Raw genomic sequence first — 27,342 nt, forward strand, 5'->3', positions numbered from 1 at the left:
CAGCACCGTGCAAGAGGAAAGGGAAAAAGATATCAGTCAGAAACTTTGGAAAGCCTCAACATTAATGCCGACTGTTAGAACTGCATTCAGAGCACAAAGTTTTATATAACGTTTATTATTTTAATACAAAAAAATCTGATATAAAAAAGAAAACATAAAAAATGCTTTAAGTTAAAACCGGTCCATTCCAGAGTCTCTCCCTACATAAAATTTAACACAAACAGCTCAGAGTGTAACAACCAAAACACTCTGTACAAACTAAACTTTTTTACAGGATATAAACATCGTCCACAGGTATGAGGCAGTCTGTCAGCCTCCGGTACAGGTTACTCTGCAGTGCCATTTTCCACAAAAACAAAACATCTTCACAACAAAACAAAAACTTTACTTATTAAACGTTCCCAGAGTGTGAAACTGGTGCGTTCAGGGAATCTGGGAAAATGGGACTACCACTCAGAGTAATAAGAGTCACACTTAAGGTCCAGATGATACTGATTTAAATGAGACCCTTCATTCAGGCAGAACCTGCCCTGTATCCACATCAGTACTGAATTCTTCTGTGACTGAGGTACACCAATTGCTGTGCTTGTTTTTATCTCTCGATCATGTCCAAAAACTGAGAAAGGGCTTCATCTTTCAGTGTTTTTCAAACAGACAGACATATTTGGTGCTTTGAGGTTTTTGGAGGCTGCAGAACTTCAGTAAGAGACAGAAAATAGTTGAGGACAACATTTTTTGATCTGATCTCAGACTGCCAGCCATCAGAGACAAATGTCTTCAGACATTTCAGTCACTCTTAGGTGCATAAAACAACTACAGGAGGGCTTGACAGTCAATATTTTTATGTGAGAAATAACATTTTCACATTTTTGATGTTTTAAATGAAAAACATCAGAAACTTGATTTAAAAGAAAACAACTTATTGCTGATTCACACATTCACATATCTCCTGGGGTTTAAGAACAGCCCTGCAGGAGTACAGGTTGAAAAAGTTTGTGTTTATAAGTTTGAATACTGTACAAAGACCTGCAGCACTGATATAAAATTAGTGTGCGGCATTTTCAAGACACGGTCTTGCACATAAAAAGAGGTGATGAGCCCTGACTGACAGAAACATGCAGATTCTTTGACCTCCTGGGATGATTCAGGATCAGAAGCAGACTATACAAACCATCTGAAGCTTGCATACTTTAAGACTCTACTCTACTCCACTTTTGAACCACAAACAACATGAATTTTTTTTGTGGTGCAATAACCTGGCTAAAACGATCTTTTTTGTTTTGTTGTTGGAAACAGAGCGTGGACACCTGTCAGAGTTTGGCCTGTTCAGACTCCAGGCTGTTAGTTTTCTGGGGTCATAGTTTAATCTGCTGGTTGTCTACGTCCCATTAAAGCCTCCTCGCTGCCCCCCTCTGTACCTGAAGCCGCCCGGACCTGCAGGGCTGTGGTACCCTCCCAGCAGTGAAGGACCCGTGAAGTCCATAGCTGCCTGCTGGAAACCCCAGACCAGCGGGACAGCACCTACAGGGCCTAAACCTCCAGGCCACAGGGGTGGCTGCCCCAGGAGGCCCCTGATTCCTCCCAGGGCATTCAGGGGCCCCAGCATGGGGGCCCGGTGAAAAGGCTGTCCGTGGACTCGAGGTAGGTGGGGGTGAAGGAGACCAATGCCCCGCTGGCTGGGCGGTTGGTACTGCAGGTGTGTAGCACCCTGCTGCTGCTCGCTCACATGTTGCTGAGGGTGCTGGATTTGTAGTTGGGGCAGAGCAGGATGTGAGACACTCTCGTGGTTTGTGACCGAGGTGATGTTTCCAGGTACCTCACTGTTGCCCGGTGGTGCTGCCTCTTCTGTTATTGGCTGTTCATAGCTGGCTTTTGTTTCACTACAGAAAGAGAAGCAGAAGAAGAGACTGAGCAGGAACCGGACTGTCAGAGGTTGAAAACTGAAATCAGCACAGCTTTTATGGATGCATGTCAGCATCACATGGAAACCTCTGGGCCACAAAATGAAGTGTACACAGAAGTGCCAGAAAGTGCAGTTGCACTAAGGGCCACTTGCGGCTCTAAAGGTAAGTCAAAAAATTCTGTTTGTATTTTATATGAATACTCGAACAGTGTTAATATTGCAGTCATATTACAAACTGGCCTGTAAAAAAAGAGCAGGACTCAAACCAGCGTGTTATGTTACCTTGTTCTGTCCTCGCCCTCTGCTGGACAGGTGGTGCAGGGCGGTGCACTACTTTCGTCTGCTTTGGAAAACGCAGGCTCTCCATGTTGATCTGCTTCGCTGTGTGTCTGATTGCTCAACGCTGTCACTACAGCTGCGTTCTGATTGCTCGGAAAGGCTGGCGTGCCATTATTGCCAGTAGCCTGGTTTCCTGCCTGTGAGCCCACCACTCGCACTGGAGTGCTGCCTCTCTGATCTTCAGCCTCTCTCCCTGCACTTCCTCCTCTCCTCCATCCCTCTGTACCAGGCTCCACCTTGTCCTCTCTCCTGCTGCTCAGCTCTGGCTGCAGTACCGAGTGAATTGAGTCCAGTGTGGCTGCCACGGCTTTCCTGCCTGGAGTAAGCTGTACTGCGTCAGGAGGACCTCCCTGACCCAAAGGAGAGGAGGGACTGTGTAGGAAGCCTTTCACAGGGTTAATGCTCAACTCTGCCTGGGACTCCAACTGCTGCTGCTGCTGCTGAAGCTGTTGCAGCTGCGCCTGACGCTCTGCCCGCAGTTGTAAGATGGCCTGTCGAAGAACCTCACAGTCAGCGTCTGAGTGGCGAGGGACCCCGTCCTTACAGGAGGCGTCAGGGACGAGCTGGTCAGAGGGGTGAGGGACAGAGGTTGGGAAGCCGGAGCTGGGCTGTGGAAGCTGCTGTGGTTGGGTGATAGAGGAGAGCGAGTGGTTGTGCTCTGGAAAGATGGACAGGGAGCATTCAGGACCCGAGACACAGTCACTATGACTCAGCTGACCCCCGACACCTGAGGAGAGAGGAGTACTCCCATCAGAATGGATGACAGGGCTGCATTTAAAGTTAAATGAATGCATGTTATCTCTAAAACATGACTTTAAAACATGACTCTGAAGAGAAGGAGACGGAAGGAGAGAAGGAGTGTCAGTATAGGAGTAAAGTAGGAGAAACAGAAAAGATGGAGAGATGGTAGAGCAGACATTTCAAACCTTTGGCACCTTTGGGAGACAACATGTCATCTATGATTGGCTGCTTTGCCTTGATGTCATGACAACCAACTATTTGGGAGAAGTTGTGCAGAATTTCATCGATATTGGCAACAATGATGCCCCCGCTGGAGTAGGCCGTGAACTTCTCATTATGATGCTCTGAATAAAATAAAAAATAAAAAAAAAGAATGATGAGATTATTTTCTCATGTTAATCACATGACATATTAACTTAACAGTCAGCTGAGCCGCTGCACATGCAGTCATACTGTGCACAGAACATGAAGATTTGTCATTCATAACTAATTGAAGCCAAAATCATGAACAACATGAAAATTTGATTAACCACCCGACCAATCAAATGATCAAATGTTTATTGGTGGAATTTATCATCCTATAAATGCACTTCAGGCACACCGCTCCTATGGTTTTAAGTCAAGTGAAATAGGAAAGGCAAAAAGTAAAAGCTTATGCAGTTCAGTTGGGTTTAGTTTGCAATCAGGTAACCAGTCACCAGTATTAATCAGGTGCCCTGAGAGTCACGCCTGCTCACATATACGTACCTGTGAGGAAGATCGTGTGTCGGTACTGCGTGTATCGTCCCTGCAGTTCGATTAGACAGTCCAGGTCAGGCGACTGACGGTTCATCATGTCGCAGTGATGATAAGGGAGGAACTCCACGATCTGCCGCTTCTGATAAGCTGACAGCAAATCCAGCAGGCTGGCTGCTTCTCTCCTGAATCTGATGATCAAACATACACAAATCATCCACGTTCAGCCAGCAGGAGGATGTAGATGCTTCTTCAAACATCTTACTGTTGGAACAGAGCTGCCCCCCTGCACATAAACGGAGAACGTGTAGAGCGAGTGGAGTCCTTCAAATTCCTTGACGTCCAAAACTCTGCAGACCTCTCCTGGTCAGCTAACACCACGCCCCTAATCAAGAAGACCCAACAGTAGCTACACTTCCTAAGGGTGCTCAGGAAGAAACAACTAAACGCCCTGCTGCTGGTGACCTTCTACAGATCCACCATCGACAGCCTGCTGACCTATGCAGTGACAGTGTGGCACACCAGCTGCACGGAGGAAGACAAGAAGGGACTGCAGAGGGTGGTAGATACAGCACAAAAAAATCATCGGCTGTCCCCTGCCCTCGTCTGCCATCTAACACTCCCGTTGTCTCAGCAGGGCCAGAAACATCTTGAAGGACACTACCCACCCCGGCTACCATCTTTTCAACCTACTGCCCTCTGGCAGGCGCTTCAGATCCATACGGGCCAGAACAAACAGACTCAGGAATAGCTTCTTCCCCAAAGCTATCACCATACTCAACTCATCAATTCTCTGCCTGTCTGTCTCTGTACTATACTGTACCAGTACTGTACTGTGTATTTATATTTATATATTTAAATTAAGTGTATAGTTAAATTATTGTATAGTTCTTATAATGTGTTAAAGCACATGTGCACTTTTATAAAGCTGTTTTAATCTCGTTATACTATGTATTTTGTTACCATTCAACCACACCTCTCCAGTCAGAATGTATTCCAGCTTGGAATACTGAATAGTGTGACATTTTATCCACAAGGTCACCAATGACCTGTTTACAGTTAAGGTTAGTTTCACATGTATTCTTTTAATTCCTTTAAAGTTTTTAAAGTAAAAGTTTATATATCCTGCTAGAATTATATAGCAGTTAATCTGTAAAGCCTAAACTAATTTAAAAGAAACTTGTTTTGAAATGTGACACCTATAGTTTCTAAAATGGCTAAAGGCTGTTCATTACACAGTGAGAAGCAGATCTACTACCTGGCTTGTTCTTTTAATTTTTTGTGCGTTTTGCAGTGAATCTTCCACCTCCAAACATTCTCTAGAGAACTGTGCTGTTCCAGGAACATCAGCAGTGCCGCCAGTCGTTCTGTAGAAAAGCATTTCATTAATTAACACTCCAGTTATATAAGTAATGCATTTGTTTTGATTGACAGAAAAGATAAAATCTGTTTTTATCTTTGTGAAAAACAAAATTTTCTCCATGTGTAGATGTGATTTTTTCCCACTACATTTACATACATACATTTACATGGCTGCTTTCTGATTCTCTGACCTACCGTGAGTGATGCAGTCTGGACTGAGGACCAGCTCGTCTGATACGATGCAGCCTCCGGCTACAAACAGCTCATTGTAGCTGTTGTTCCTGATGTCATCCAGCGTATCGATTCCCACAAACACCACAGCGGAGTGTCGCTTCAGAGACACCAGCCCTGGGATCTGACAGCAACACAAACACATAAACAAAGCTGCTGTATGTGTGTTTTCAATGTGGGCTTCTCATGACTCAATATCTACAGCAAAACATCGGTCAAGCATGAAAAACTCAATTCCTCACAGCAGTGGCACATAAAAAGTGCAGCCGCTGACAGCTAAGTACTGCAGGAACCTCTGCAGCATACTGCACATACATATTAAAATCAAAAATATGTGGAAAACCTGTCATTGGTATTTGTACTAATCTTTGTCCTATAGTTAGCGCCTGCCACAGAGAAGGCAGAAATCACAACAGACATTGTTTGTTTGCAGTGTTACATTTAAAAGTGCACACAAGTGTTGTGTTAGAGCATTTAAGCTCTAAGTGCGCTGGTCTTTCCTGTCCAGGCCATCAAGTCAGCACATAATTGATGCATAATGCCAGCGTGATCACACGAGCCTCTGCATTGGTTTTACTCCTTCTACTTTGCAGTATAAAAGTACACATACATATATATATTCCAAAATTTATTCCAACAGGGTTGGACTCGGCACTTTTGCACATAAATCTGGTATACATGTCGTTATTGTGTCATGTTGATGTCACGTTGTCAGTATTGTGCAAACAGCAAAGAAATAATCGGAGCCCTACTACCTTCTATGTGTACACAACCTGCTCAATAAAAACTGATTCTGGTTCTGTGTGATCAAAGGGGTGCTTGTACAGGTCTGTTAACTCCTGGTTAAATAAAGGTTAATAATGAAGAGCTACACAAATGGACAAATCTCACAGAAACTTTATACAGCTAGTGAGCAACAACATTACATTTGACCTCTGCAAGGTCAAATAACGTTAAACTTATTTTTAAAACTCTGGGATTATAGTTTGCATCCAAAGATCACATTTGAACTCTGACCTCAGGTTTACATTTCACATATGCCTTTCTTTTAAGCTGACCCCAGAATGCATTACATCTTTAGAGAAAGAGAAAGAGCTGCTGAGGTCATTTGAAATATACAGTAGTATAATATTATATAATAAGCTTAAGTTACTCATGTCCAATTATTTACAAATCAATACCCTTTTTTAATGTTTGTGTCGTGTCATGTTACCCTTACTGCACTACAAACTTCTTAAAGTACATTTAGAAAGAACAAAGATGACAAAATCAGTACATAAAATATAATCCCATTCCCTTAAAGGTAAACTCACAGCCCAAACCACTTGCGCTTCAAACATGTTGACACTGCTGGAAATATTCTGCGTAGGAGGTAGGACACATGAGACTTCTTACTGCACGGGACTACTAGACCCTTTATTTGCACTGTACTAAGAAGCTGCAGGTTCACTCACATGCAGCAGTGCCTGGTGTCTTAAAAAAAACGAGGCCTGGAGAGCTTGAGTGAAAACAGCTGATGTCTACAGTACACCACAGTAAGCTCCACTTAACCACAACTGGCGCAGTCATCATCAGAAAAAACGTGTGGATTAAAGCAGAGTCCGTCAAGACTTTACAGCTGTTAACTACCTTGTGTACATGTCCAGCTATGTCCTTGTTCTTAATGATGACCAGGAGCCTGTTGTCAGGGTCTTCTTGGCTCAGAAAGGTGATCGGATTCTGCTCCACGTTACCCTGCTTCAGCAGGAGTTCCTACAACATAACGTCACACACAAAACATAAACACAAATAAAATAACTCTTCACTTTAACCAGAGATTATACACATTTATACCAACAAAGAAAATTGGTCAACTCATCGTACGCAGCAGCAGCAACAGCTTTGTGTTTAGCTCCTTTAGCATTAATATAACTGGCACTACCTCTTTCATATTTGACATGTTAAACAGTCTCTATTTGCGATTTTCTTGAGATCATCTTGTCAAAGTAGTCAAGCTGTTTATTTATAAATAAGTAAAGGAAATCCAAATTTAAAAACAGTTAAAAAATAAAAATAAAAAAACATTCTGGGGACTTTCCTTTGGCTCTTCGTGTAGTGTGAACTGAGCTGCCCATGAGGCTACCTTTATATCTTTGGTGACCTTGTCTCCTGGTTCAGTGCAGTGGATGTAGAACTGCAGGGAGTTTTTCTTGACTTCTTTGATGATCTCCACCAGGCTGTTGAACACATCTGGCTGCAACTGGCTGATCAGGGAGCTCAGGTCTGTGGCAGGGGGTGCGGTCCCCACACTGGGCTTGGCGACAGGTACAGAGCTCGGGCTGGATGCCGGTTTAGAGGGATTGGAAGCTTCTCCCAAAGGGTCAGAAGTGCCGCCTAGCCCCGGCAGAGTCACAACAATGTTTTTAGCTGGAAGAACACCCCCACTGTCAGCAGCAGCAGTACATAGCACAGTCCTCGTGGTGCTGTTTTCCTGTGTTTGGCTGACATCTTGAGTGATTGTCCTGCTGATTTCTACAGTTTCATTCTGCTGCGGTGTCCACTGGGAATGTGGTGATGTGCTAGGTGGAGGGCAGAGGACAGAAGTGTTTGCAGGCTCATAGATCAAACCAGATGAGGGGGTAGGAATTGATAAAGAAACATGAGAACTTGTGGGATTCCTGTAGGTTGTGCTGTCTGGCAGCCACGCTTCATTTCCTCTGGAGAGCGCTAGGCTTTGACTGACTGTGGTGCCAGAGTCAGCAGCTGTCCACTCATCACAGGAAGCAGACCCCTCGTCATCTCTGCCTGTAGTATTAGCTGCTCGAACGCTGGCCACAAAAGCACTGACTGTATTCGCTAAAGTGGAGTCAGGGTTAGTCCCACTGAGTTCGGGCTTGCGCTCTCGCCAGCCATCATCAAACTCTGTTATCATGCTGTTAATGCCGTCCTTTAGTGAGTCCACGTAGTCCTGCACGGAAGGGCAGGGGTTGTAGAAGGACACATACTGTGAAAACTGAGACACGGAGGCGTAGGACATTGTGTGTTGAGGTGTAGGTGTTGCTGTGATTAAAGTCGAGTGAGGATACTGAGGTAAGTTATAGTGGGTGCTCTCCTCCTGCAGGAGCAGCTGAATCTCAGAGGAGAAGTCACCAAGATGTCTGTCCACAATGCTGTTAATATCTGTGCAAGCAGAGGCTGAGGAGGGAGAACCACCTACCAGCTCCTTCACATTTCCCTTTTTACAATCCATCTCTTGGATCTCCAAATCTTGTTCATGATCATCAGTCGCTTTTATCTCTCGTTTCTGCACCTTTTCACCTGCCTGACTTTCTTTTTCCTTCACCAAAGCTTCTACCGCTTCTTCTTTCACTTTAACCATTCCTCTTTCTGTTGCTTCCTTCACTCGCTCAGTGGATGGTGACGAGATCCTTCTCTCTGGAGATGGAGGAATAGATGGACGGATGGCTGCAGAAACACATGGCTCTTCCGTCTTCTTTTCTTTACCCTGAGGTTTCTCCCCTTTGTCACTGGATGCTGCTGCAGGAGAAGACAGTGTTAGACTGGAGACAAATTCTATTAACTGTACACGAAGGTCAGCCCATTTAAAAACAAGCATATATTACAAGAGGGAAGGATTACAGGAGTAGAACCAATGAGGATCGTGTGATTGCACTGGCACTATACATCAGTCGACTGCTGATGTAAAATATAATAAAGTTTAAAAAAAAAAAGTCTCACCTTACACTTACAAACTGTGATCTTCATACTATGAAATTTTTCTGCGTTACAAGTCGTTAAAATCAATACAGGAACACTAAATATCAATGTTTGAATTAATAAATGAAAATAAATAAATAAATACATGGAAATACTCAGGGAATAGGTCTCTACTAACAAGGCTCATCTCCTGCACACTTAGCCACATATGTAAAACGCAGTTAGCCATAAGTTCAGGGGCAGGGGAACATGGCAGCTTCCACAAACTGGCGCCCGCTCCTATGTATTTCTGATATATTAAATATAAGTTTAGAGTTAAGAATGCATCAGTTTGATGGAGGATGTAATTACACACTATTCTAGATACAATATCCTTTTTTCTGTCTTAATACCTTTTGAGAGCAGGCGCATCAGTAGCCTATAATAGTCATATTTTAAATGAACGGTATGGATCGCAGACTGTGAGAGGGACTTTGTCTTTAGTTTGCAGTAGGTATCTGAAGCCTTTAACACATCTGAAATGCTCAGGTTCCTGTTCAGATCTGGAATTTTAAATGTCAGAAGTGCTCAGAAACACGGGTAAAAATAAAATCGTACTTCATACTGCAAAAATAGTAAATTTTTCATAGCTTCCTCAAATATATTAAAGCTGTTAAATAAATAAATAAATCAGTCACAATGATTTACACAACCGATAACCCAGAATTTAAAGGTGCAACATAAAATGGAAAAATAAACTTGGATTAATTTTTAAATTTGCAGTTGGCGATCAAAACTGCAGGTGGCATTAAAGTCCAGAATTCACTGATACATTAAGCAAGATGCTCTCAGGTTGCGTGATGTTACCTGCAAACTCCCTGGAGGCCATGGAGGTTAACAACTCCTCGTTAGCACTTTTGTGGTTCTTATTAAGTAGGCTGAGCTCATTAGGCTGGGAGAATGTGTGGGGCGGAGGGCTGGCCTCCAGGGAAGGAGAAGGTGGGGAACTGGGCTGAGGAGATGGGCACTGTGTGGGAGATTGGGGAGGGCTGGGCTCTGGAGATGGGCACTGAGACGGGGAAGGTGGGGGACTGGGATCTGGAGAAGGACATTGCGAGGGTGAAGGAGGAGGACTGGGGTCAGGTGAGGGGCACTGGGAGGGGGATGGAGGCAGGCTGGCCTCAGGGGATGGGCACAGGGAGGGGGAGGGAGGAGATCTGGGCTCAGGAGACAAGGTGGGGCTCTGCCTGGGAGGGTTGGTTGTTGTGGTGATGCTTGTAGCCATGGTGAGGTGCAGGAAACGAGGATCGTGAGGGATGTTCCTGTCTCCCAGGGCGTACCTCTCTGAATTCAGACCTGCAGACGGAAAACACCAACATTTAGTTTTCAGTCTGATTAGTTCTCCAACTCTGTGATCTGCAATCTAAACTACAGGCTGCTGTATTCATCCTAACTGTACCTGGACACGGTTTTAGCACAAAAACCTTTATTCCTATGATGGATGTTAGTAAACAACGTGGCCCCTTATCTTTTTATTGTTCATACATTTTTTCGTTTTTTGAGTTTTATTCTGACTTTAATTTACTCTTCATATTAAAATCTACAGTATTTAAATGTGTGGTATGACTGCTGATTGTTTTTTTTAAATTATTGTAAAATGCACACGGTCTGTTTTAGAGTACAGATGTCTGACTGAGCAGACAGACACACCTGTTATGGGGATGAGGACCCACGGGATCTCATATTCCTCATCGTCATCTTCATCAAACTCCATTTTTTTCCCCAACTCTCTTCTTCCTCCTCGAGCTGCTGCTCCGTGGTGATTCATCTCCCCGCTGTGCGAGCTGGGACTGAATCCCTCCAAACTACTGACGCTACCTGCCGTCTGCTCCTACAAACACAGGAAAACACACTTTGTAATCTCACCTGCTCGATTTCAAATGGTTTTGTTTTATGACACTTTCCGGAAGAAGCTTATCCAGAGTGGGAGCTTTATTTAGAAGTAATACAAATAGAAGCAGCTTTGTAGCAGGTAAATATGCAAGTACTTATATATTTATAAGACAATAATACAACATTGGTTTGGGGATAAAATATTAAAAGATAATTATACTAATATTCATAAGAGGGATAGGTAATGCTAATTTCCAGCTGCTTACTTTCATTATTTAAGTGTAAACATTAAATAACTTTGATAAAGCCGTCTGTTAGGTTCGGTGAGTCAGACTTTTTCCACCTGGGTGCCTAAAACAACAGATCAGTGTTGGGAGCTGCTGATGAGAAGCCTTATAACAACAATTTTCCAACCAGTAATTCTTGATTTCTGCTGCAACATTTGGTGTAAACAACATGAAAGGATCACTGGTGTAACTGCATGGAGGATAGCTCTTGGCACACTTTGTGACTCTCAGGAGTGACTGAGCATTGTTTAAACGTTGGTAACCGCCTTCCTGAGTATTGCTGCTGACCATGTCCATCCCTGTATGACCTCAGACAACCAATCTGCTGATGGCTGGTTCCAGCAGGATAACACACCATGTCATAAAGCTCAAATCATCTAAAACTCCTTTCCTGAACATGACATCTCTATTCAAATGGCCTCCATAGTCACCAAATTCAATGGACCATTTTTGTAAAGTGTTGGAATAGGAAATTCACTTTGTGGATGTCAATGTGGACAAAATCGCTGAGGAATGTTTCCAGCACCTTGTTGAATCGATTCCATGAAGAATTAAGCTGTTCTGAAGGACACCCGGTAGAAAGCAGGCAAGAAGATGACTAATACATTGAAATAATACATAACAACCTATGTGATTGCACTGGTATCATCTTCCTTATCTCTTGTTGGTCTTAAGATGCTAAGAACACTCTAAAAACCACTGAGATCATTTTATAAACGACCCTTAAAAGCTCTTGACAGGAAACCACAACAGTATCACAGCTGTGATATGCTTCAGGTTTTAATAGGCTTTTTGTTCTGCAGTCCAGTATTCGCTTTATTCACTGTAAACTAAAAAACAACAACAAAACAAGTAAAAGAAAACCCTTGCAATGCATCTCTAAAAATTTACCAGGAAACAGAAGGTAAAAAATGTGTGTAACACTGGTACCCACAAACTAACAAGTGCACTTTAATGAGAATTGCACTTTGCAAAGTAGTCCAGTAGGCTGAATTGAACCCTTCAGCAGACAGGTTCTGGCTGCCTGACTGCATGTTTGACATCGCTGATCTAGACAGTAATTTTGTGAACAGACACCATAAACATCAAATACCTCCAGCTCATCCTGCTTTCTCAGATCAATGTCACAGTTGGTGGGCAGGCCTAGTTTTGTAGCCAGCTTATCAAACGGATACGACCCCCTCAGCCCATCTTCTTGTGCCTCATAAAGGCTCTGATTAGCCGTTCCTCTGGCAGCCTGGTCGAGGCCTGGAAATGAGCAGAAAAATCAACTGAAATAAGATGTAAGCAGCAAGCTGCTCCATAACAGAAGGAAACAGAGTTAAAAGATTCTGGTTAAACAAAGGAGCCAAAAGAAGAGCAGGAAGAATGAAAAGTTTCAGCATGTTGTCCGAGTATCCGCTCACTTGTTAGCAGGCTCAGAAGTTTGGTGGCAAGTTCAGATCCGTCTTCTCTCAAATCAGTATCCTTCAAACCCAATGAGCCAATCACAGACGTGAAGGAGACAGGAGACAAGGACACTTGGTTTCCTTCAACTTAGAAGGCAAATCCAAAGAGAAAACATGTCATCAGTCAATGATTGTGAGCTTGTTAACAAAATGAAAAAAGCAAACAATCTTTGGTGTTCTTAAGAAAATTTAGAGGGAAATTTGACAAAAAAGAATCATCGAAAGAAAAAGAGCTTCCCCTGATGTTGCATGAATATACAAATATGACTCACTCATGAGGATTTGCTGTCAAACCTAAGTTCATTCATGACTTTAGAGGTTACATTTGAGGACCTGAAAGCTGATTTTCATGAAGCCTGGGATCAGGTCATATCAAAAAACGCAGACATGCTTTTCCCATCTCCTCACCTGGGATCTTGCTGTGCCTTATGGGTTCCTGGGATGCTTTCAGGTATTTAAGAGCCCTCTCTGCCGCCTGCTGCTCCATCTTCCTCTTCCTCCCTGGAGCCTGGAGCCCCCCTCCTTCCTCCCTCTTCACCTCATTTTCTGCATTCCTCTTGCAGGTCAAAACAAGGTCGATCAGCTGCTGCATCTGAGCAACAAGCATCACTGGTATGAGTTCATCAACCCCATAGGACAAAAACAATTTCTGTCACTTTACCTCAGTAAACCACCCACTGTGGGTCTCTCGCTCTCATTTCAGATGCAACTGTGAAACTGAAAATGTGACATCATAATGTGTTGACCAGACTTTCAACTTAACTGCCTTAAATCTGAATCCACCAAGTTGAGTTTCCTCCCTTGAGATTTCCTGTCAGGTCTTTACTACTATAAGTTGCTGCTTGTTTGTGGGTCTTTCAGCCCTCAGTTTCACCACTAGTAAGTGAAAAGTATGCTCTGTTTGTCTAAGTTTAGGTGAATGACTCAAGGAAATCTATTTTGCTTCGCAGGATTATTTTGCACATTTCAATCTCCGCATTTTTATTTCCGGACTCTACTGAAGTAGCTTTACATGACTCACAAATCTAAATAATCCTCATTCATATTTCTGATTCTTCCCTATCCCTCTGAGCCTGCTGCTATCTGAAGCTACCTGATATGATATTTGAACAGCAGGTGAATTAGAGCCTCTACTCATAGCCAGAGCATATTAGGAATATACATTCTAACAACAATGCCTCGCCTGTATTCTTAGTATAGATCAATAAAGATTTGGTTTGACTACCATTAGAATAGTTTCTGGGTTTTTCCAGGGGTAGCAGCATAGGCAGAGACCACCCTCACTAACTTCTGATGCAAACACAGTCAGTTGGTTCCATAAGCAGGCTGAAATATAAACAGAAACCACTCAGCTCAGAAAAGAGCTTCAAGGGTTACTCCAGGATTTCAAGGGGTAAACAGTTAAAGATTTCATGTAGAATTTTGAAAAGTGTAATATTTGTAAATATTCGCAATGTAATCAACATGCCTATTTGTTTGCTTCAAGAAACTGAACGAAACAAGGAGAAATAAACCAATGAGTATATAAAAATATATATTTAAAAAAATATATTTGCCATAATTTTCCATCAACTTGTTACCGGGCATCCACCACAAAGGGAAGCAGAGAGAGAATGAAGAGGGAAAATGAAGAGGCTGAAACAGGATTTCATTAAAATAAAAGACTGTGATCATTTAAGTTGTTCTTGCTGAAGGTCTCCAACACTGATCTAACCCAGAGTTCTCCCCAGAGCTTTCTGGCCCGGAGGGGGATATTGAGAGCACCCATAAACTGCTACCAAATGTAGCCATTTAACCCAAAAAACAACTGAATTACTTTTAAGCAAACTGAATAATATTTCTATTAAACCCCTTGAATTAAGGCTGAAAGACCGTAATTCAATAACATCTTGAATTACAATATAATAATTTCAATACCATTAAAATAACATCTTGAGTCTTTAATTTTCAGATAAATAATATTGGTGCACAGAGCTGTATCACTGTCCAAATACTTATGGACATGACCAGTACAAGTGGACTTACTAAGCTGCGTTATGTTTTTTTGTGTGACTGTTCACCTTTTGTGTGTTGGTCTGCCCGTGCCTAGTATTTCCTGTCGCTTCCTTCTCTGTTGCGTCTCTTTTCCTGGCTCTTGCTTCCTGATGCGGCTGCTCAATTCCACAGTGCGCCTCTAATAACAGCCTGGCCCGAGCTGCTGATAGAAGGTAGAAGGCGGGGCTGTACAGGTAGGAGCGCAGGTAACCCTCCAAGTTCACCCGATGGTGTATGGGAGCAGCAACTGACTTTTCCTTGTCATCCATCTGGGAATCGTACTCACCCATTGGGTACTGTCGAACCTTGGGAGCAAACACAGAAACGTTACAGTCCCCAGGGGAAGTGGATATTTGAAGGAGCCAGTTTCAAGAGATTTGGGTCGTACCTTGCCGTCTTTCAGGCCAATGAGGTATTCCCGTGCCTGGCGCTCCACACCAGCAGACAGCTCAGGAGGGGGGTTGGCACGAACTTTGAGCAGGGCATGATGCATTGCTGGGATAAACTGACTTAGCCGTGACATTACTGCAGCACCAGATGTCTGAGACTCAGAGGCATCATGGGAAGAGAAGCCAGAGTGCGGTGCTACATGGGAAAAAAAAACAAACAAACAAGGAAAACATCATTAGGTTGAAAATAATGTTGATTCAGCTGTTTAACCCTGTCAGCAGAGTCAATGATCAGTATTAACACTTAGGCTCAGTGTCCTGTGAACTGTGGTTACACTAAAAATGCTTGTATGATGACTCAATTTAATTTAGCTCATCAAAAATTGGTTTTCAGGGACACCATTAATGCTCCTGTTATTTTCTTTTCAATATAAAACTTTACTTTGTACCAAAAGGCAACTACAATAAATGAATGCCCCTCATTTACGGCGATACTCACCAGTTTTGGACACATCTCTGGTCTCTGGGAAAACAAACAATGCCTGAAGACACCTCTTCCAGTTCTCTCCTCTCTCTGAAAACACATTAGCTCACTCTATTACTTTCATTATAGAAAATTCATAATTAATTATACAACCAGCAAAAACATAGTACATGAACATTTCACTGACATCTACCAATATTTTCTTTGCAGAGAAAACTCACAGCAGTGATAAAATTAAGGTTAACTACTTCAAACAAGAATAAAATTACTATGGGTTGGATTGTGCCAAATCTGCCTTTAAGGCACTGAAATGGGCTGAAAGCACCAATAAAGAGGATTTATATTTGGTCACCCTCCCCTTCAAAGTTATTCTCCAGTATTTTACTATCAATTTAGAAGAGGTGAGATGGCCTCAAGACACATTTCATTCACACTCTCCATCAGAGGATGTTACAGTAAGTTGAATGCTCAGCCTGAGGGATGGATCAAACACATTAATGAGCATGTTTCTGCTTGTGCTTCAAACCCCATGCTGGCAATAACTCTAAACATGAAGACTGGAACGGTCTTACATAAAAACTGATATCTGCCCAAGTTTGAAATTAGCAAAGAAAACAATTTACAGAAGCAAACATGAAATGGGTCAATACGGGACTGACAGAGAAGTGATCTGACTTCTCTAGCGCTAGATACTGCCTGGATTTGAATGAGAAGATAACGCTGAATAGTGAGAAATGCGTATTTATTTATTTTTACTCTTGATTTTTATCCAAATATTATCCTGCATACAATTTACCAGTATAACTCATAGTCCCATGCCTTACCTGTGGGCGTGGCCATCTGAACACTGGACAACAGGAACAGAAAGCCTTTATCTATAAGCGGAGTCACTATAACCTGTAAAGAGAGCAGACAACTTGTACTCAACACTTCCTGTCATTCTTCACATTTTATTTTTGTCTTCCTTGCTACACTTAGTTCAAACTGCTGCTGTCTGTGGGACATATTTACAATTTTTAGTATCTCTGAGACTCCAATAGTGATGCAAAGCATGAAAATAATTCTCCAAACAACTAAAAAACACAACAACAAACAACTTCTTAAGATAAAATAATGTTTCCACAAATCCACTTATCATTTTGCATTGCTTATAATCTTTTTGTAGTTTTATCACAATGAAAGTCAAAAATGAGTTACTGGGACACTTAATTACAAACCATTGTCCTACCAGCATAACAAGATAACTCAAGAATATTCAACTGCTGTCTAACATACATTTTACACCAAGTAAAGGTTCAAAAATAGAGTAAAAATCACTGTATCACAGAGTTTCAGCTGATAATGGCTCAGAACTTCACAATCTATTCACCTGCAATATCAAAGTGAAATAGCTGCCTTTGATGTGAGGCCGTTTCAAATAAAGGCAACCTGCTTTTCTCTGTAGGTAAATAAAGACTCTGGCAGATATATAGTTTCCATATATAGCTTCCATGCACTGTACATGAGAATCTGCTAGTCCTCTGTGATATTAAAGCAAGCAGAACCCACCACTCGCTTTATCTCCAGCTCATGCAGCAGTCTCGTCACGCTGGTTTTAGACCGATTTCTGTCCATCACTTCCAGAAGACTGCAGTAATAGCCGTTCTTCACAACTACCAAAAAGAAAATATAAAATAAGTCCCATCCACTTCCTCTTTCAAGCTCAATGCACATGCATTTTGAAAATATAACTAAGAAAGGATTTTTGGCAATATCTGAGGGTGAAAATGCTGTTACAGAAAGGGTGATTACTAGAATCTTATGTAACATTAAAGTGACTGTAGTTCTGGTGTGTAACGTGGCATCACTAAGAGGATTAATGTGATCTTACCCTCCTGTCTGCTGTTGTAGAGGTTATAGGAGAACAGGCTGGCAGGGAGGAGGTTGGTCACCTGGTCGAGCCTCATCAAATGACCAATTTCCAGCTTCTCTGGTCTGAGGGAGGATCATGGTGAGACGGACACAGAGCGAATTATTTTAAAATGGTAAGGATGCATTTGTTTAAATGTGCATGCAGTTTTTTCGAAGTAAGTAAAAGTAAAAATTATACTGCGAGGGATTACAGATCATTAAAGGCAGGCTGGTAAGCTATTTTATAAGGCTAAGCTAAAGAGTTGAGCGCAATGCATCACAGAAAACATGGACACCAACAATGGAATTTAGTCAGCTAAGCCAGGTAAGCTTTCGAGGTGTTGATGGAATATGTCTGTGTGTGTTTTCATTTTAGTTGAAACCTTTTCTCAAATTTTTTTTATTTTTCCCCCACTCTAAGAAACACCCCCATCCAGTGTTTCCCATGCTTACACTTTACCCAGTCAGAATGCTGAGATATACTAATTATTTTTCAGTGACTCGCTTTTTATTTTTTCCATCTGTCTGAGAGAAAAACGTCATAAGCACTTTAGCAGTGGCCAATATCCTCAGTCGTATTTTTAAATTCAGTAACAACTAACCGGCTATTCCCAGCCCTTCCTTTTTTGTTTTGCCCTACCTCCGGGCTTGTAAGCCAGGGTGCTGATGTGGTGGTTCTCATTCAGCTTAGATAGAGGATCTATGGAATCGAATATACTCCTAAATGTTAGCGTGCCTATCTGCAACATAAATGGCCTGTATTTGTATAGCGCTTTTCTAGTCCCTAAGGACCCCAAAGCGCTTTACACAACCTGTCATCCACCCATTCACACACACATTCACACACTGGTGATGGCAAGCTACAATGTAGCCTCAGCCACCCTGGGGCGCACTGACATAGCCACGCTAACATTTTATGTTTCACTAGACCAAACTCAACTCTCGCTAGCTGTGGTCCAAGATGGTGGAGTTCACGTGCAGGATGGAAGACTCACATCACAAGTAGCTGATTATATCATTCAAGTCTATCTAAAACCCACTTTAGATTTCAATCCATCTTTAAAGATAAAGAGGAGTCACAAATGTTGGTCAGTAAGTCAGCAAACTAATGTCTTTTCTGGTCATCCACACCCCACCTACAGGAACTCCATAACCCACAGTTTGAGAACCACTGCTTTAAACAGCCTAAAGGTCAGCTCAGTACTCACAGTTTGTGGGGTAGGAAGGGAGGAGACAGGGAACAGAGCGAGATCTGAAAGAGCACTCGGTCGCCTTTCACCAGGTCTCCAGTCCACACTGTGAACTGAGCATGCTCTGTGGGAGAAAAATAAAACCTCATCAGCACCAGAGCAAGACTGAAAAGAAAAAAAAACAAAAAACACAGAGCTTCCTATTTTATTTTATATCCAAGCAGTGTAGGTGACCTTTCACATTCAGGTGTGATTACATCGACAAAAAACAGGGACCAGTGCTCACCTTTACTCCCCTCTGCTGACTGACTGTTCGACCTGCCCACCAAACACAAATTACAAACTTCATGTCAGTTTTGGCACAGAGATAGAGGTTAAAACTCAGAACCATTGTTGATTCCTCCATGTCTAAAATGTCCATCAGACTTTTATGGAATAAAATATAAAAAAAACAAAACAAGAGCACATTCATTAAAAGACTCCATTTCTAAAGTTAATTACTGAAGCTGCTCTGGCTGCTTTTTCCTGGAAACCTGCGAACACTCTCTTTAGGTGTCATCTCGCTAGAATAGCATCAATTTACATGTTTCACATACCTGATGGGTGCTACAGGTGCACTGGGAAGAGGAGAGTCTTTTCCTTTAAGCTGGAAGGAGACCACAGCGTACGGGCACACCTGGCGAGGTCGCTGTCGCAGCTCGTCGAATGAATACTCGTAGAAGTATTGCTGGAATAATCAAGAAAACGGTTTTGTTTAAAGCAGTCATTGCTTCTTTAAAAGACTCACAAGGTTCCCAAACGCTTATTTTCCTCTTCAATAACCAGACGTGATTGCATATGTCAGTACTTTTTCACATTTACACATGCTGTGTCTATACTTGCACTGCCTACAAGTAGATTCACAACAAGTATGAACAAACTAAATGAATCTCACTACAAACACCTGAAAAATAATTTGAATGATAATGATTAGTGGTCACCATCTTGGCTCAGAGTAGAAAAAGAGGTGCTGTCAAATTAATTCCAGCTAGTAAAAGTAGGATAAGTCATATGCACTGATCACGATGTCACCATTAGCGCTGACAACATATCCTCATCAGCAGATAGAACTGATTTTTATTTTCCAGGCAAAGACAAAGAAAGACAAAATTCGAAAGAGGGCCAAAATGGGATCACAGACACACCAGATGAGCCTCCTTCTCCAAACGGAGCACCTCTCTATGCTCCTTCGGTAGCTGCTCAGCATACTGTGGCTGCTTCTCCATGATGAAAGGAGCAAGTTGAGGTGGCTTCAGCGTCTTGAGTGAGATTTTGGTAGCACATTTATATCAGTGTGCAAAGGGCTTAGGTATCCAGAGGTAGTGCAGACATGTTGGCAATGATCCACCCAAAACAGATGGATGGGTGCATGGATGGGACAAGTTTTTGACAAAATGAGGTGGCAATCACAACAATCAGAGTCAAATGCTGCAACTGTTATTTGTGTGAGTGTACAGCCAGCCTGTTCCATTTCAGACAACACTGACCCATGAAATGAAATTCACACACACATTAAATATGAGCCCTAACCCAACCATGGAAAATTTATTTTTCAGGTCAGTCCTAGTACAAATATGGAAACTAAAAATTTGATCATCAAACAAAAACATTTTAACTAGAAAACCTGTTTTAGCGAATAAACCATCTGAAGCTGAAAGATATTTTTCATGTCATTTTGTTCAATTTAAAACAAAAAATACATATTGACAGACGTGTAATTTTAGGTCTGCTTTTTCAACAGCTGAGTCATTTCCACACAATCCTCTCTGGATATTGTTTTTAAAGTTAAATTCAGACATTCAATTCCTGCCAAACACAAACCGGACCCCAATAACACCGCCAGAACCAACTGAAAGACTCCTGTTGACTATAAAACATCTCAAAGCACTGAAACAATTTTCTGTGTTGAACAGATAAAATGTGTGTAAAATGTGTGGGACATTATGTTTGTCCCAGAGTAAGTTGTCCATTTCTCAGTTTTTTTTTTCCCCTCTGTGTTTGAGTGTATTTACCTGTGTGAGTTCAAATGCGCGGTATGAGTTCAGCGAGGTGACTTTGCTGGCGTTCTTGGAGATATGGCTGTCAAAGCGAGGCGTTGGATCTAGAAGGTTTTTCATGTTTTCATAGATGCTCTTGACTTTTCCCTAAAACGCCAAACAAAGAATTCCACTGCAGATTACAATCATTTCTACCACTACGTATTGAGTTTAACAACAAAGATTTATCAGAATCAGTGTGCTGCCGGCTTTCTCACCCGACGACACGTACACGCCGTCAGGGCTCACAGATTCTAATGCGTCGGATCTGCGCTTTGTATTTACGTCTTTTTGCGGATTCCGTTTACCTGCTTTCATTTGCTGTTTTAGCTGTTTGGTGGTTGTCAAAATAGTTTTGTGATGTTTAACCTATATATAATTTAAATATCTACAGAGTGAGCCATCTAACAAATGACATATCCACAGTCACAACAACTCAGCAATAAATAAAACACAAAGAAACATAAAATAAGCAATCAAATCGATAATTACAAGAAAGCTTGCCTCACAAACTCTGTTCTTGACTTACATCAGTGACTCAATACTGCACTTTTCTATTATATCCTACTAAGTGTTGGTCAATGAAAGAAAAACTATGTACTTTAAAAATAGCAGCTAGAATTGCTTGAGGGTTTTTTTTTTAATATTTTGAATATTCAAATGATGACTAATGACGATGACTATCCCTTCTACAAAATCAACAATTTGCATGTCTCATGTCCTTGCTTTTCTCTGCTCTTACTTTGTGCTTTTATAAATGCAGCAAGACATTAATGAAGCATTATTTTAGTATTTGTGCAATTGTCCTCAAAGTGCAGGCTTCAGCTCGTGCTGGGGTCTAAACAGAGAATAACATGGAGCTGAGTAAAGTGATAGATTTTTCATAAAATACAATTATTTGACCAATACAGATTTTTTTTTACCTGAATCCCAAATACTCTATTACAGAAGTACTTGTGAAACATAAGTCCATGACTTTTCCTAGACTTTGTGGATTTATTGAACTTTCCAACATTTTTAGAGGTTTGTAAAATTCCTTGACCATTCTCAGCTTTTCCACGCACATATGAACCCTGTAACTTACCTTCATCACTTTGAAGATGACAATCTCCCCCGTAGTTCCTGGTGTTAAGGAACTCATCTGCAGCAGGTCTGAGTACCTTGACAGATACACTCCTAAGAACATATGCAGACACATATGTCACACACACACACAAAGTGATAAAATTACTACTTATAGAATTTTTTTTAAAGTGGTACCTTGACTTAAGAGTGCCCCAACTAACAAGTTTTTCGAGATACGCCCAGTCTCTTGTACAATTTTGAGTTTAGAGCTGAAATTTAGAGCAACATCTGCCGAGCATGTCGTGTTTCACTCGTTCACCTTATGCGGTTATCAGTGTTGTTCTTACATTTATTTTGCAAAACTTTGCTTTTCCAACCATCCGGAGGCGGCGTTTTTGAGGGCCTGGAACGGATTAATGGCATTTCATTTATCTCAATGGAGAAAATTGATTTGGCATACGAGTAGTTTGAGTTTTAAGCTCCGTCACAGAACGAATTAAACTCATAAGTCAAGGCACAACTGTATATTTACTGGAAAGCTGATTCAAAAAAATAAATTCAATATCAGCTTGTTGTGACTTCTCCTTTTAGCATACAATAACTCAATATGTAGATCATTTGTGCACTATTACCTTTACTGGGGTTTCCCAACACTGTGATCCAGCTTTGACCCACAAACAGTCCCTTCTCACAGAGCAGGGGAAGCTAAAACAATAAACAAAACACAAGTTAGATCACAGATATAATGAAAGCTCAGTCTTAAAGGACATGGTTTATTGGCGTGATCCCAGTTATTTTACAGAGAAAACACAGTCATTCTACAGAGACAACACAGTCATTCAGTTTTCTAGGAACAACTACAAGCAGTGTCTTTTCCCTGTAAACTTAATTTCTTAAAAAGAAATCTTCTAAGAAATACATACTTCCCTTAAGTAAATCAACTATGTAAATTGACTATGTCTCTGGATAAAGGCCAAAACAAACAAAACCACTGTTAACTGAACCAATAGCTCGGTGTCACTCCTACCTTTTGAGTGTCTGTCAACAGGAAACAGTAGCACTCCTCCAGCTCCTTATCGGTCCTCCCCTCTGCCTTCATCTCCTTCCTTTTTTCCACAAACTTAAACACACACACACACACACACACACACACACACACACACACAAATAATGTGATCAATCATAAACACAAACACACACAAAAACGATCAGTACAATGATCACTAAACAAACAATATCATCTCTCTAAACAGCTTTTCCTAATGACAAACCTATCCAATTCATAATTCTTACTCCAAGACCTAAATTTTCTCACAACACAAACATGGCCTCTGAAATAGCTGCTCTACCATGCAAATACAGGCAATACATTCACATGTGTTCAGCTCATTTCAGTGTAAATAAACAGTAGTTTTTATTGAGTGAAATATTGATTTGTTCATTTCCTGAGCACTGCACTGACACTTGCACATGTCCATGGTACCCCAATCCCGATATTTCTATTTAATTTCTTTTATTTATTTAACCAGGAATTTTTTTTTTTTTTTTTTAAAGATGAACAATCTATTTTGCGTGATCGTGCAAGACAAATACACAGAGCAGAATACACTAAATAAGAACTGATTCTGTTTTAACTAAGCTAACTATATTAGCTTGTCGAGGTTAAATCTCCTTTAACATCTCCTTTTACTTCCTTTAATATTGAAATATATGATTTCAGAATTCAGGATTAAAATTACTTTTTTTTTCTTCCTAAAATCGAATCAGTTATACTGCTTACTGTACTGTGACAATGTCTGTTCATTCACCTCCCTAACTGACAGATGTGTTAACAGGATCTACAGCTAAGTAATACTGGCATAATTTTTGTGGCATCACATTAATTTGCATTGCTTACTAAATCTGGCCCCTGTTCTCTTCCTGTGTGGACGCCCCATAAGAAGTTACGTCACCAACTACCAGCTGAAGCTTGCTTATGACTGCTCTTTACTCTCTCATGGAAAGGAAGTTATCTACCCAAGCAAGGTGTTAAAAAAAAAAAAAGACAGCAGAGTGGTTTTGTGATACTTTGATCTAGAAAATGAATAGTCAGAGTACACCAGCGGTTTCAACATAAGGCCCTGAAACCAAAATCAACACACCAAATCGTCCAATCCAACCCACAGCACAGCTTTGGAGAATGTTAAATCTTGTGTTTGTTTTATAATGTTCTTACTGACAAAGACATCAACTACAGCCTGTAAGTAAATGATGAACCATTAAGGGGCATAAAATGAGCTGCTGTCTACTGTCAGCATTCCTTAAAATAACATACAAATTCCCTTTTTTTTTTTTTTTATATTTACTACAGAATTTGATTTTTTTAAGAGGCGGTTTGCATTAAAAAAGACATTTTCTTTGACTAAAAAGATTTCTGGTTTTTATTTTATATTCCAGGCAGTTTTTCTGCATTATAAAAGTAAGATTTACATTGCGGTTATTTGTCTTAAGATATATCAAGCATTAAACGCGTAGTTAAACTTCTTTATATGGAAAGAAAGGTGAGACAATTTTTTTCTTTGTTTTTAGTACTATCATCTGTGTTGCCCACAAAGTAAACTGTTACAAAACCACTTGACCAGACCATCCAAGCAAAGACGTGTGGTCACAACCTGCAAGTAAAGTAGTCCCTGCACGTAACCCACGGTGATCTTGATTTCCCCCTCCCTCCCATTTAGTTGTTTAATGAATTCACGACTCTGACTTGTTTATCTCTCACCTCTTTCTCCAGCAGCTCACTGTAGACAAGCCGAGGTATGGAGTACGTAAAGCATCCAGCAGAGTTAGTGTCGATGTAGCTGGAGGTCAGGATAGTCATCATGTCTTCATACTCTCTGGACTCAGTGGAGACATACTGGAACAGAGCTGCAAGAAAGACCGGAGAGATTAGAGCCAATAAAAACCACTTTCACAAATAATCCCTCAGAATGATGAATCCATTTTACCTTTATAATTTACATATATACCTTTACACTGTCTTCATTATTTCATAGCAAGAAACAGGTGTGTTTGGCTGTTTGCAGTGTTCTCTGTTCAACATAACATTTTCTTCCACTGGACAAGTAATTGATGATGTAACTTCTTTTGGGGTGTCCACAGAGGAAGAGATAAGGGGCCAGATTTAGTAAGCAATGGGCCACAATATTAATTCCATGAAAAGCTGATATCATGACACCCCTAGTTTGCAGGTAACTGAACTTGATGCCTTGCTTTGTGTATGTGTAACAGGCATATAACGAGCTGAGGGGGAGCTCTTTCAACCGTATCTTCAGTTTCCCTGGTCAGTCCTGGTCATCACTGACTTTAACACACTTGCCTCTAGAAGGACCATAAACTCAAGTCAAATAACAGGACTTTAACTTGAGCTTGTACAGAATATTACTGCTCTTGTCAGTAACCCTGCTGTTCACGTATATCAGACAAAATTGTAAAATTTGAAATAAAGCCACCAATATGCCCCACCCTTTATGTCGCTTTGAGCACAAAGGCTCCTCATAAGGAGGCCCACAGAAATATTTGACAGACTGGCTTAATTACAACAGGACAGGTGCTGTTTTTTTTCTTTTTTTAGCCAGATTCTCAGGAGAACAGGAAAAACCTGTAGCAGCTGCCTCCCTCGGAGTGGAGAGGGCTCAGCTGGAGCATCAAACACTAATGTGTGATTTAACAAAAAGAGCTAATGCCCCCAGTAACCCACAACATATTTGTCCGTTCCACAGCTACAACACCGGGGTTGAGACAAAATATTCAAACACAAGCCAAAAAGATGTGGTGGTAGTTTCAAATTGTGGTCTCAGACAGCTATAATACATAAAGAAGATGTCAGCATAGCCTGACTATCTTTGAATTTACTGCTTCAAAAAACCCTATAATCATCAGCATGGTGGTTATTAACTATGTTTGTTAAATGATGCATTCAAAGGAGGAAAAAGAAAATAACTAAGATTTCTCTTGAACTAAAGGAGGCTTTTTCAGTAGGAGTGGTCTATTAGGCTTGGAAAGACTGCTTGGAAGGTACCAAGGAACATAACAGTTTGAGTAGGACAGGATAGGATAGGATAGGGAGTTGCATGGAGTACATGGGGGATATATATGCAATGACATCCTTTAAAACTGGCTCCCGGGCCAAAATTATTGTGTTGGTTTGGTGCTAATCAAGGCAAAAATAAATTACCATGGTCTCAGGCTTACATCTTTCTGACCTACCAACAATCCCTAAAAAGCACAACACCAAACCTTATCTCAAAGCTCATTTAACTTTTAGCCTTAATCTTATAGTAGACTCTGTAAAAAGCGCCAAAAAATGTCCTCAAGATCCCATTTTAGGGTCGACACGATGACAGTAGCCATAAACACAAGAGCAGAAAGCGCAAAGTACATGTGAGCACTTGGACACTTATAACTGGAATGTAAACAAGGAGGCGGTTACCTCGCTTTAGCTAACCCTCGTTAGCAGAAGCTAATGTCAACATAAAGGGGAAAATGCAGCTTATAATTTCGTACATGAATGCGTGGATATTTACTTTCACTCACAAACAGCCTAAAATCATCTATAAAGTGAAAAATAAACACCTGTTGCACTTACAAGCATGTAATTAATGTTAACTGGCTGGTGACGCTAACTCCTAGCATCCCTCACTAAGCCTAACCGTGTACTCAAACACACTGGAGCTTGTACGGAGTTTGATACACGTAAAACTGATGGTGACAGTAGGGCTGGACATATGAAATACACATTTGTGGACACAACCGTCATGTTGTGCGATGTAAGAAGAGAAAACAACGTTTTCGAATTGATACTCGCACGTCCGATAATGGAACTTCCCCGTTGCTAACTCAGGTTCAGGGCAGTGTTTCAGGTGTAAAAAACAAATCTAAACAAATTAGCACAGAGAAGTCCTGAATGCTATGGTGTAATTTTACTAATATACAGACACAATGGCCCACCTTTCTTTTCCTCAGTTTTCTTCGGTATGTGGAACTTGTAGGGCTCCTTGGGCATATGCCTCTTATGGACTATGTGAGGTGCCGAGTTCCTCCTCTCCATCCTCCCGCCAGCAGCGCCCGGTCTGTCCGCTCCAGGCTGACTTTCTCTGGAAGGGGTTAGGTCGATCACCTCGCCATCTTGCAGGCTAACATTAGCTCCAAGCTCCGCAGCAGCAGACACCCTCCTCGAACGACCTGCTTCCCTCCGGGGCAGGCTGCTGTCGTCCATTGTATATATTTTGGACGTAACGGAATAGTCTCTCCTCAACCGTCACTCCGGCACCTCGTCTCTGCTACAGTCCCGCGATGACACCGCTGTTACCTCCTAATCCCGCAGCGGAGGGAGTCGGAGCAGCACTCAACCCGCACCATGCTTCCTGTGGGCGCAGATCTTCTTCACTGAGATTTAGCTGCACCTGGTTATCTCAATGCTGCCATCTTCTGGAAAACGAACCCCATCCCCACAGTTTCATTACGGTTTCAGTGGACGCAGAACAGCGATGGGTAAATAAACTGTAAAATAAAGCATGTCAGGGTTCAGGGAGGACAAAGCCCCGAGCCTAAAACTGCGACAGT

At 41.5% G+C, this 27,342-nt stretch overlaps 1 protein-coding gene across 3 annotated transcripts; it reads right to left on the reverse strand.

Annotated features, from left to right (window-relative positions):
- Window positions 1-80: 80 nt before the first annotated feature.
- On the reverse strand, window positions 81-27,342 carry tasora (transcription activation suppressor a). Of its 3 annotated transcripts, none has more exons than XM_085407031.1 (28): window positions 26,728-27,342; window positions 24,500-24,645; window positions 22,769-22,861; window positions 22,374-22,446; window positions 21,761-21,852; window positions 20,653-20,784; window positions 19,198-19,328; window positions 18,888-18,919; window positions 18,620-18,725; window positions 17,392-17,495; window positions 17,070-17,173; window positions 16,346-16,418; window positions 15,537-15,611; window positions 15,037-15,233; window positions 14,675-14,953; window positions 13,023-13,206; window positions 12,573-12,701; window positions 12,260-12,414; window positions 10,697-10,877; window positions 9,854-10,342; window positions 7,434-8,824; window positions 6,941-7,063; window positions 5,276-5,435; window positions 4,977-5,085; window positions 3,731-3,909; window positions 3,169-3,327; window positions 2,186-2,969; window positions 81-1,880 (listed from the first exon to the last, which is right to left on the reverse strand). In XM_085407031.1, exons 1-28 carry the CDS (start codon window positions 26,993-26,995, stop codon window positions 1,379-1,381), a joined length of 6,450 nt encoding a protein of 2,149 aa, XP_085263157.1. In that variant the 5' UTR covers window positions 26,996-27,342; the 3' UTR covers window positions 81-1,378. The 3 variants fall into 3 exon arrangements, with proteins under 3 accessions (XP_085263157.1, XP_085263159.1, XP_085263156.1); XM_085407033.1 differs by having other exon boundaries at window positions 3,178-3,327; window positions 7,434-8,827; window positions 26,728-27,340; XM_085407030.1 differs by having other exon boundaries at window positions 7,434-8,827; window positions 26,728-27,340.

This window comes from Rhamphochromis longiceps, linkage group LG5 (genome assembly GCF_057381845.1).
Source record: "Rhamphochromis longiceps isolate RC_006_pf linkage group LG5, R_longiceps_female_GT1.1, whole genome shotgun sequence".
Lineage (NCBI taxonomy): Eukaryota > Metazoa > Chordata > Actinopteri > Cichliformes > Cichlidae > Rhamphochromis > Rhamphochromis longiceps.

Bases quoted from the DNA above. Each gene is read 5' to 3' on its own strand.
- tasora (XM_085407030.1), bottom strand. From the start codon at position 26,995: ATGGACGACAGCAGCCTGCCCCGGAGGGAAGCAGGTCGTTCGAGGAGG. The intron at 20,785-21,760 runs GTAAGTTACAGG...TTGGCGTTTTAG, and splicing joins TCATCTTCAAAGTGATGAAG to GGAAAAGTCAAGAGCATCTA. The intron at 15,234-15,536 runs GTGAGTATCGCC...TTTCCCATGTAG, and splicing joins CAGAGATGTGTCCAAAACTG to CACCGCACTCTGGCTTCTCT.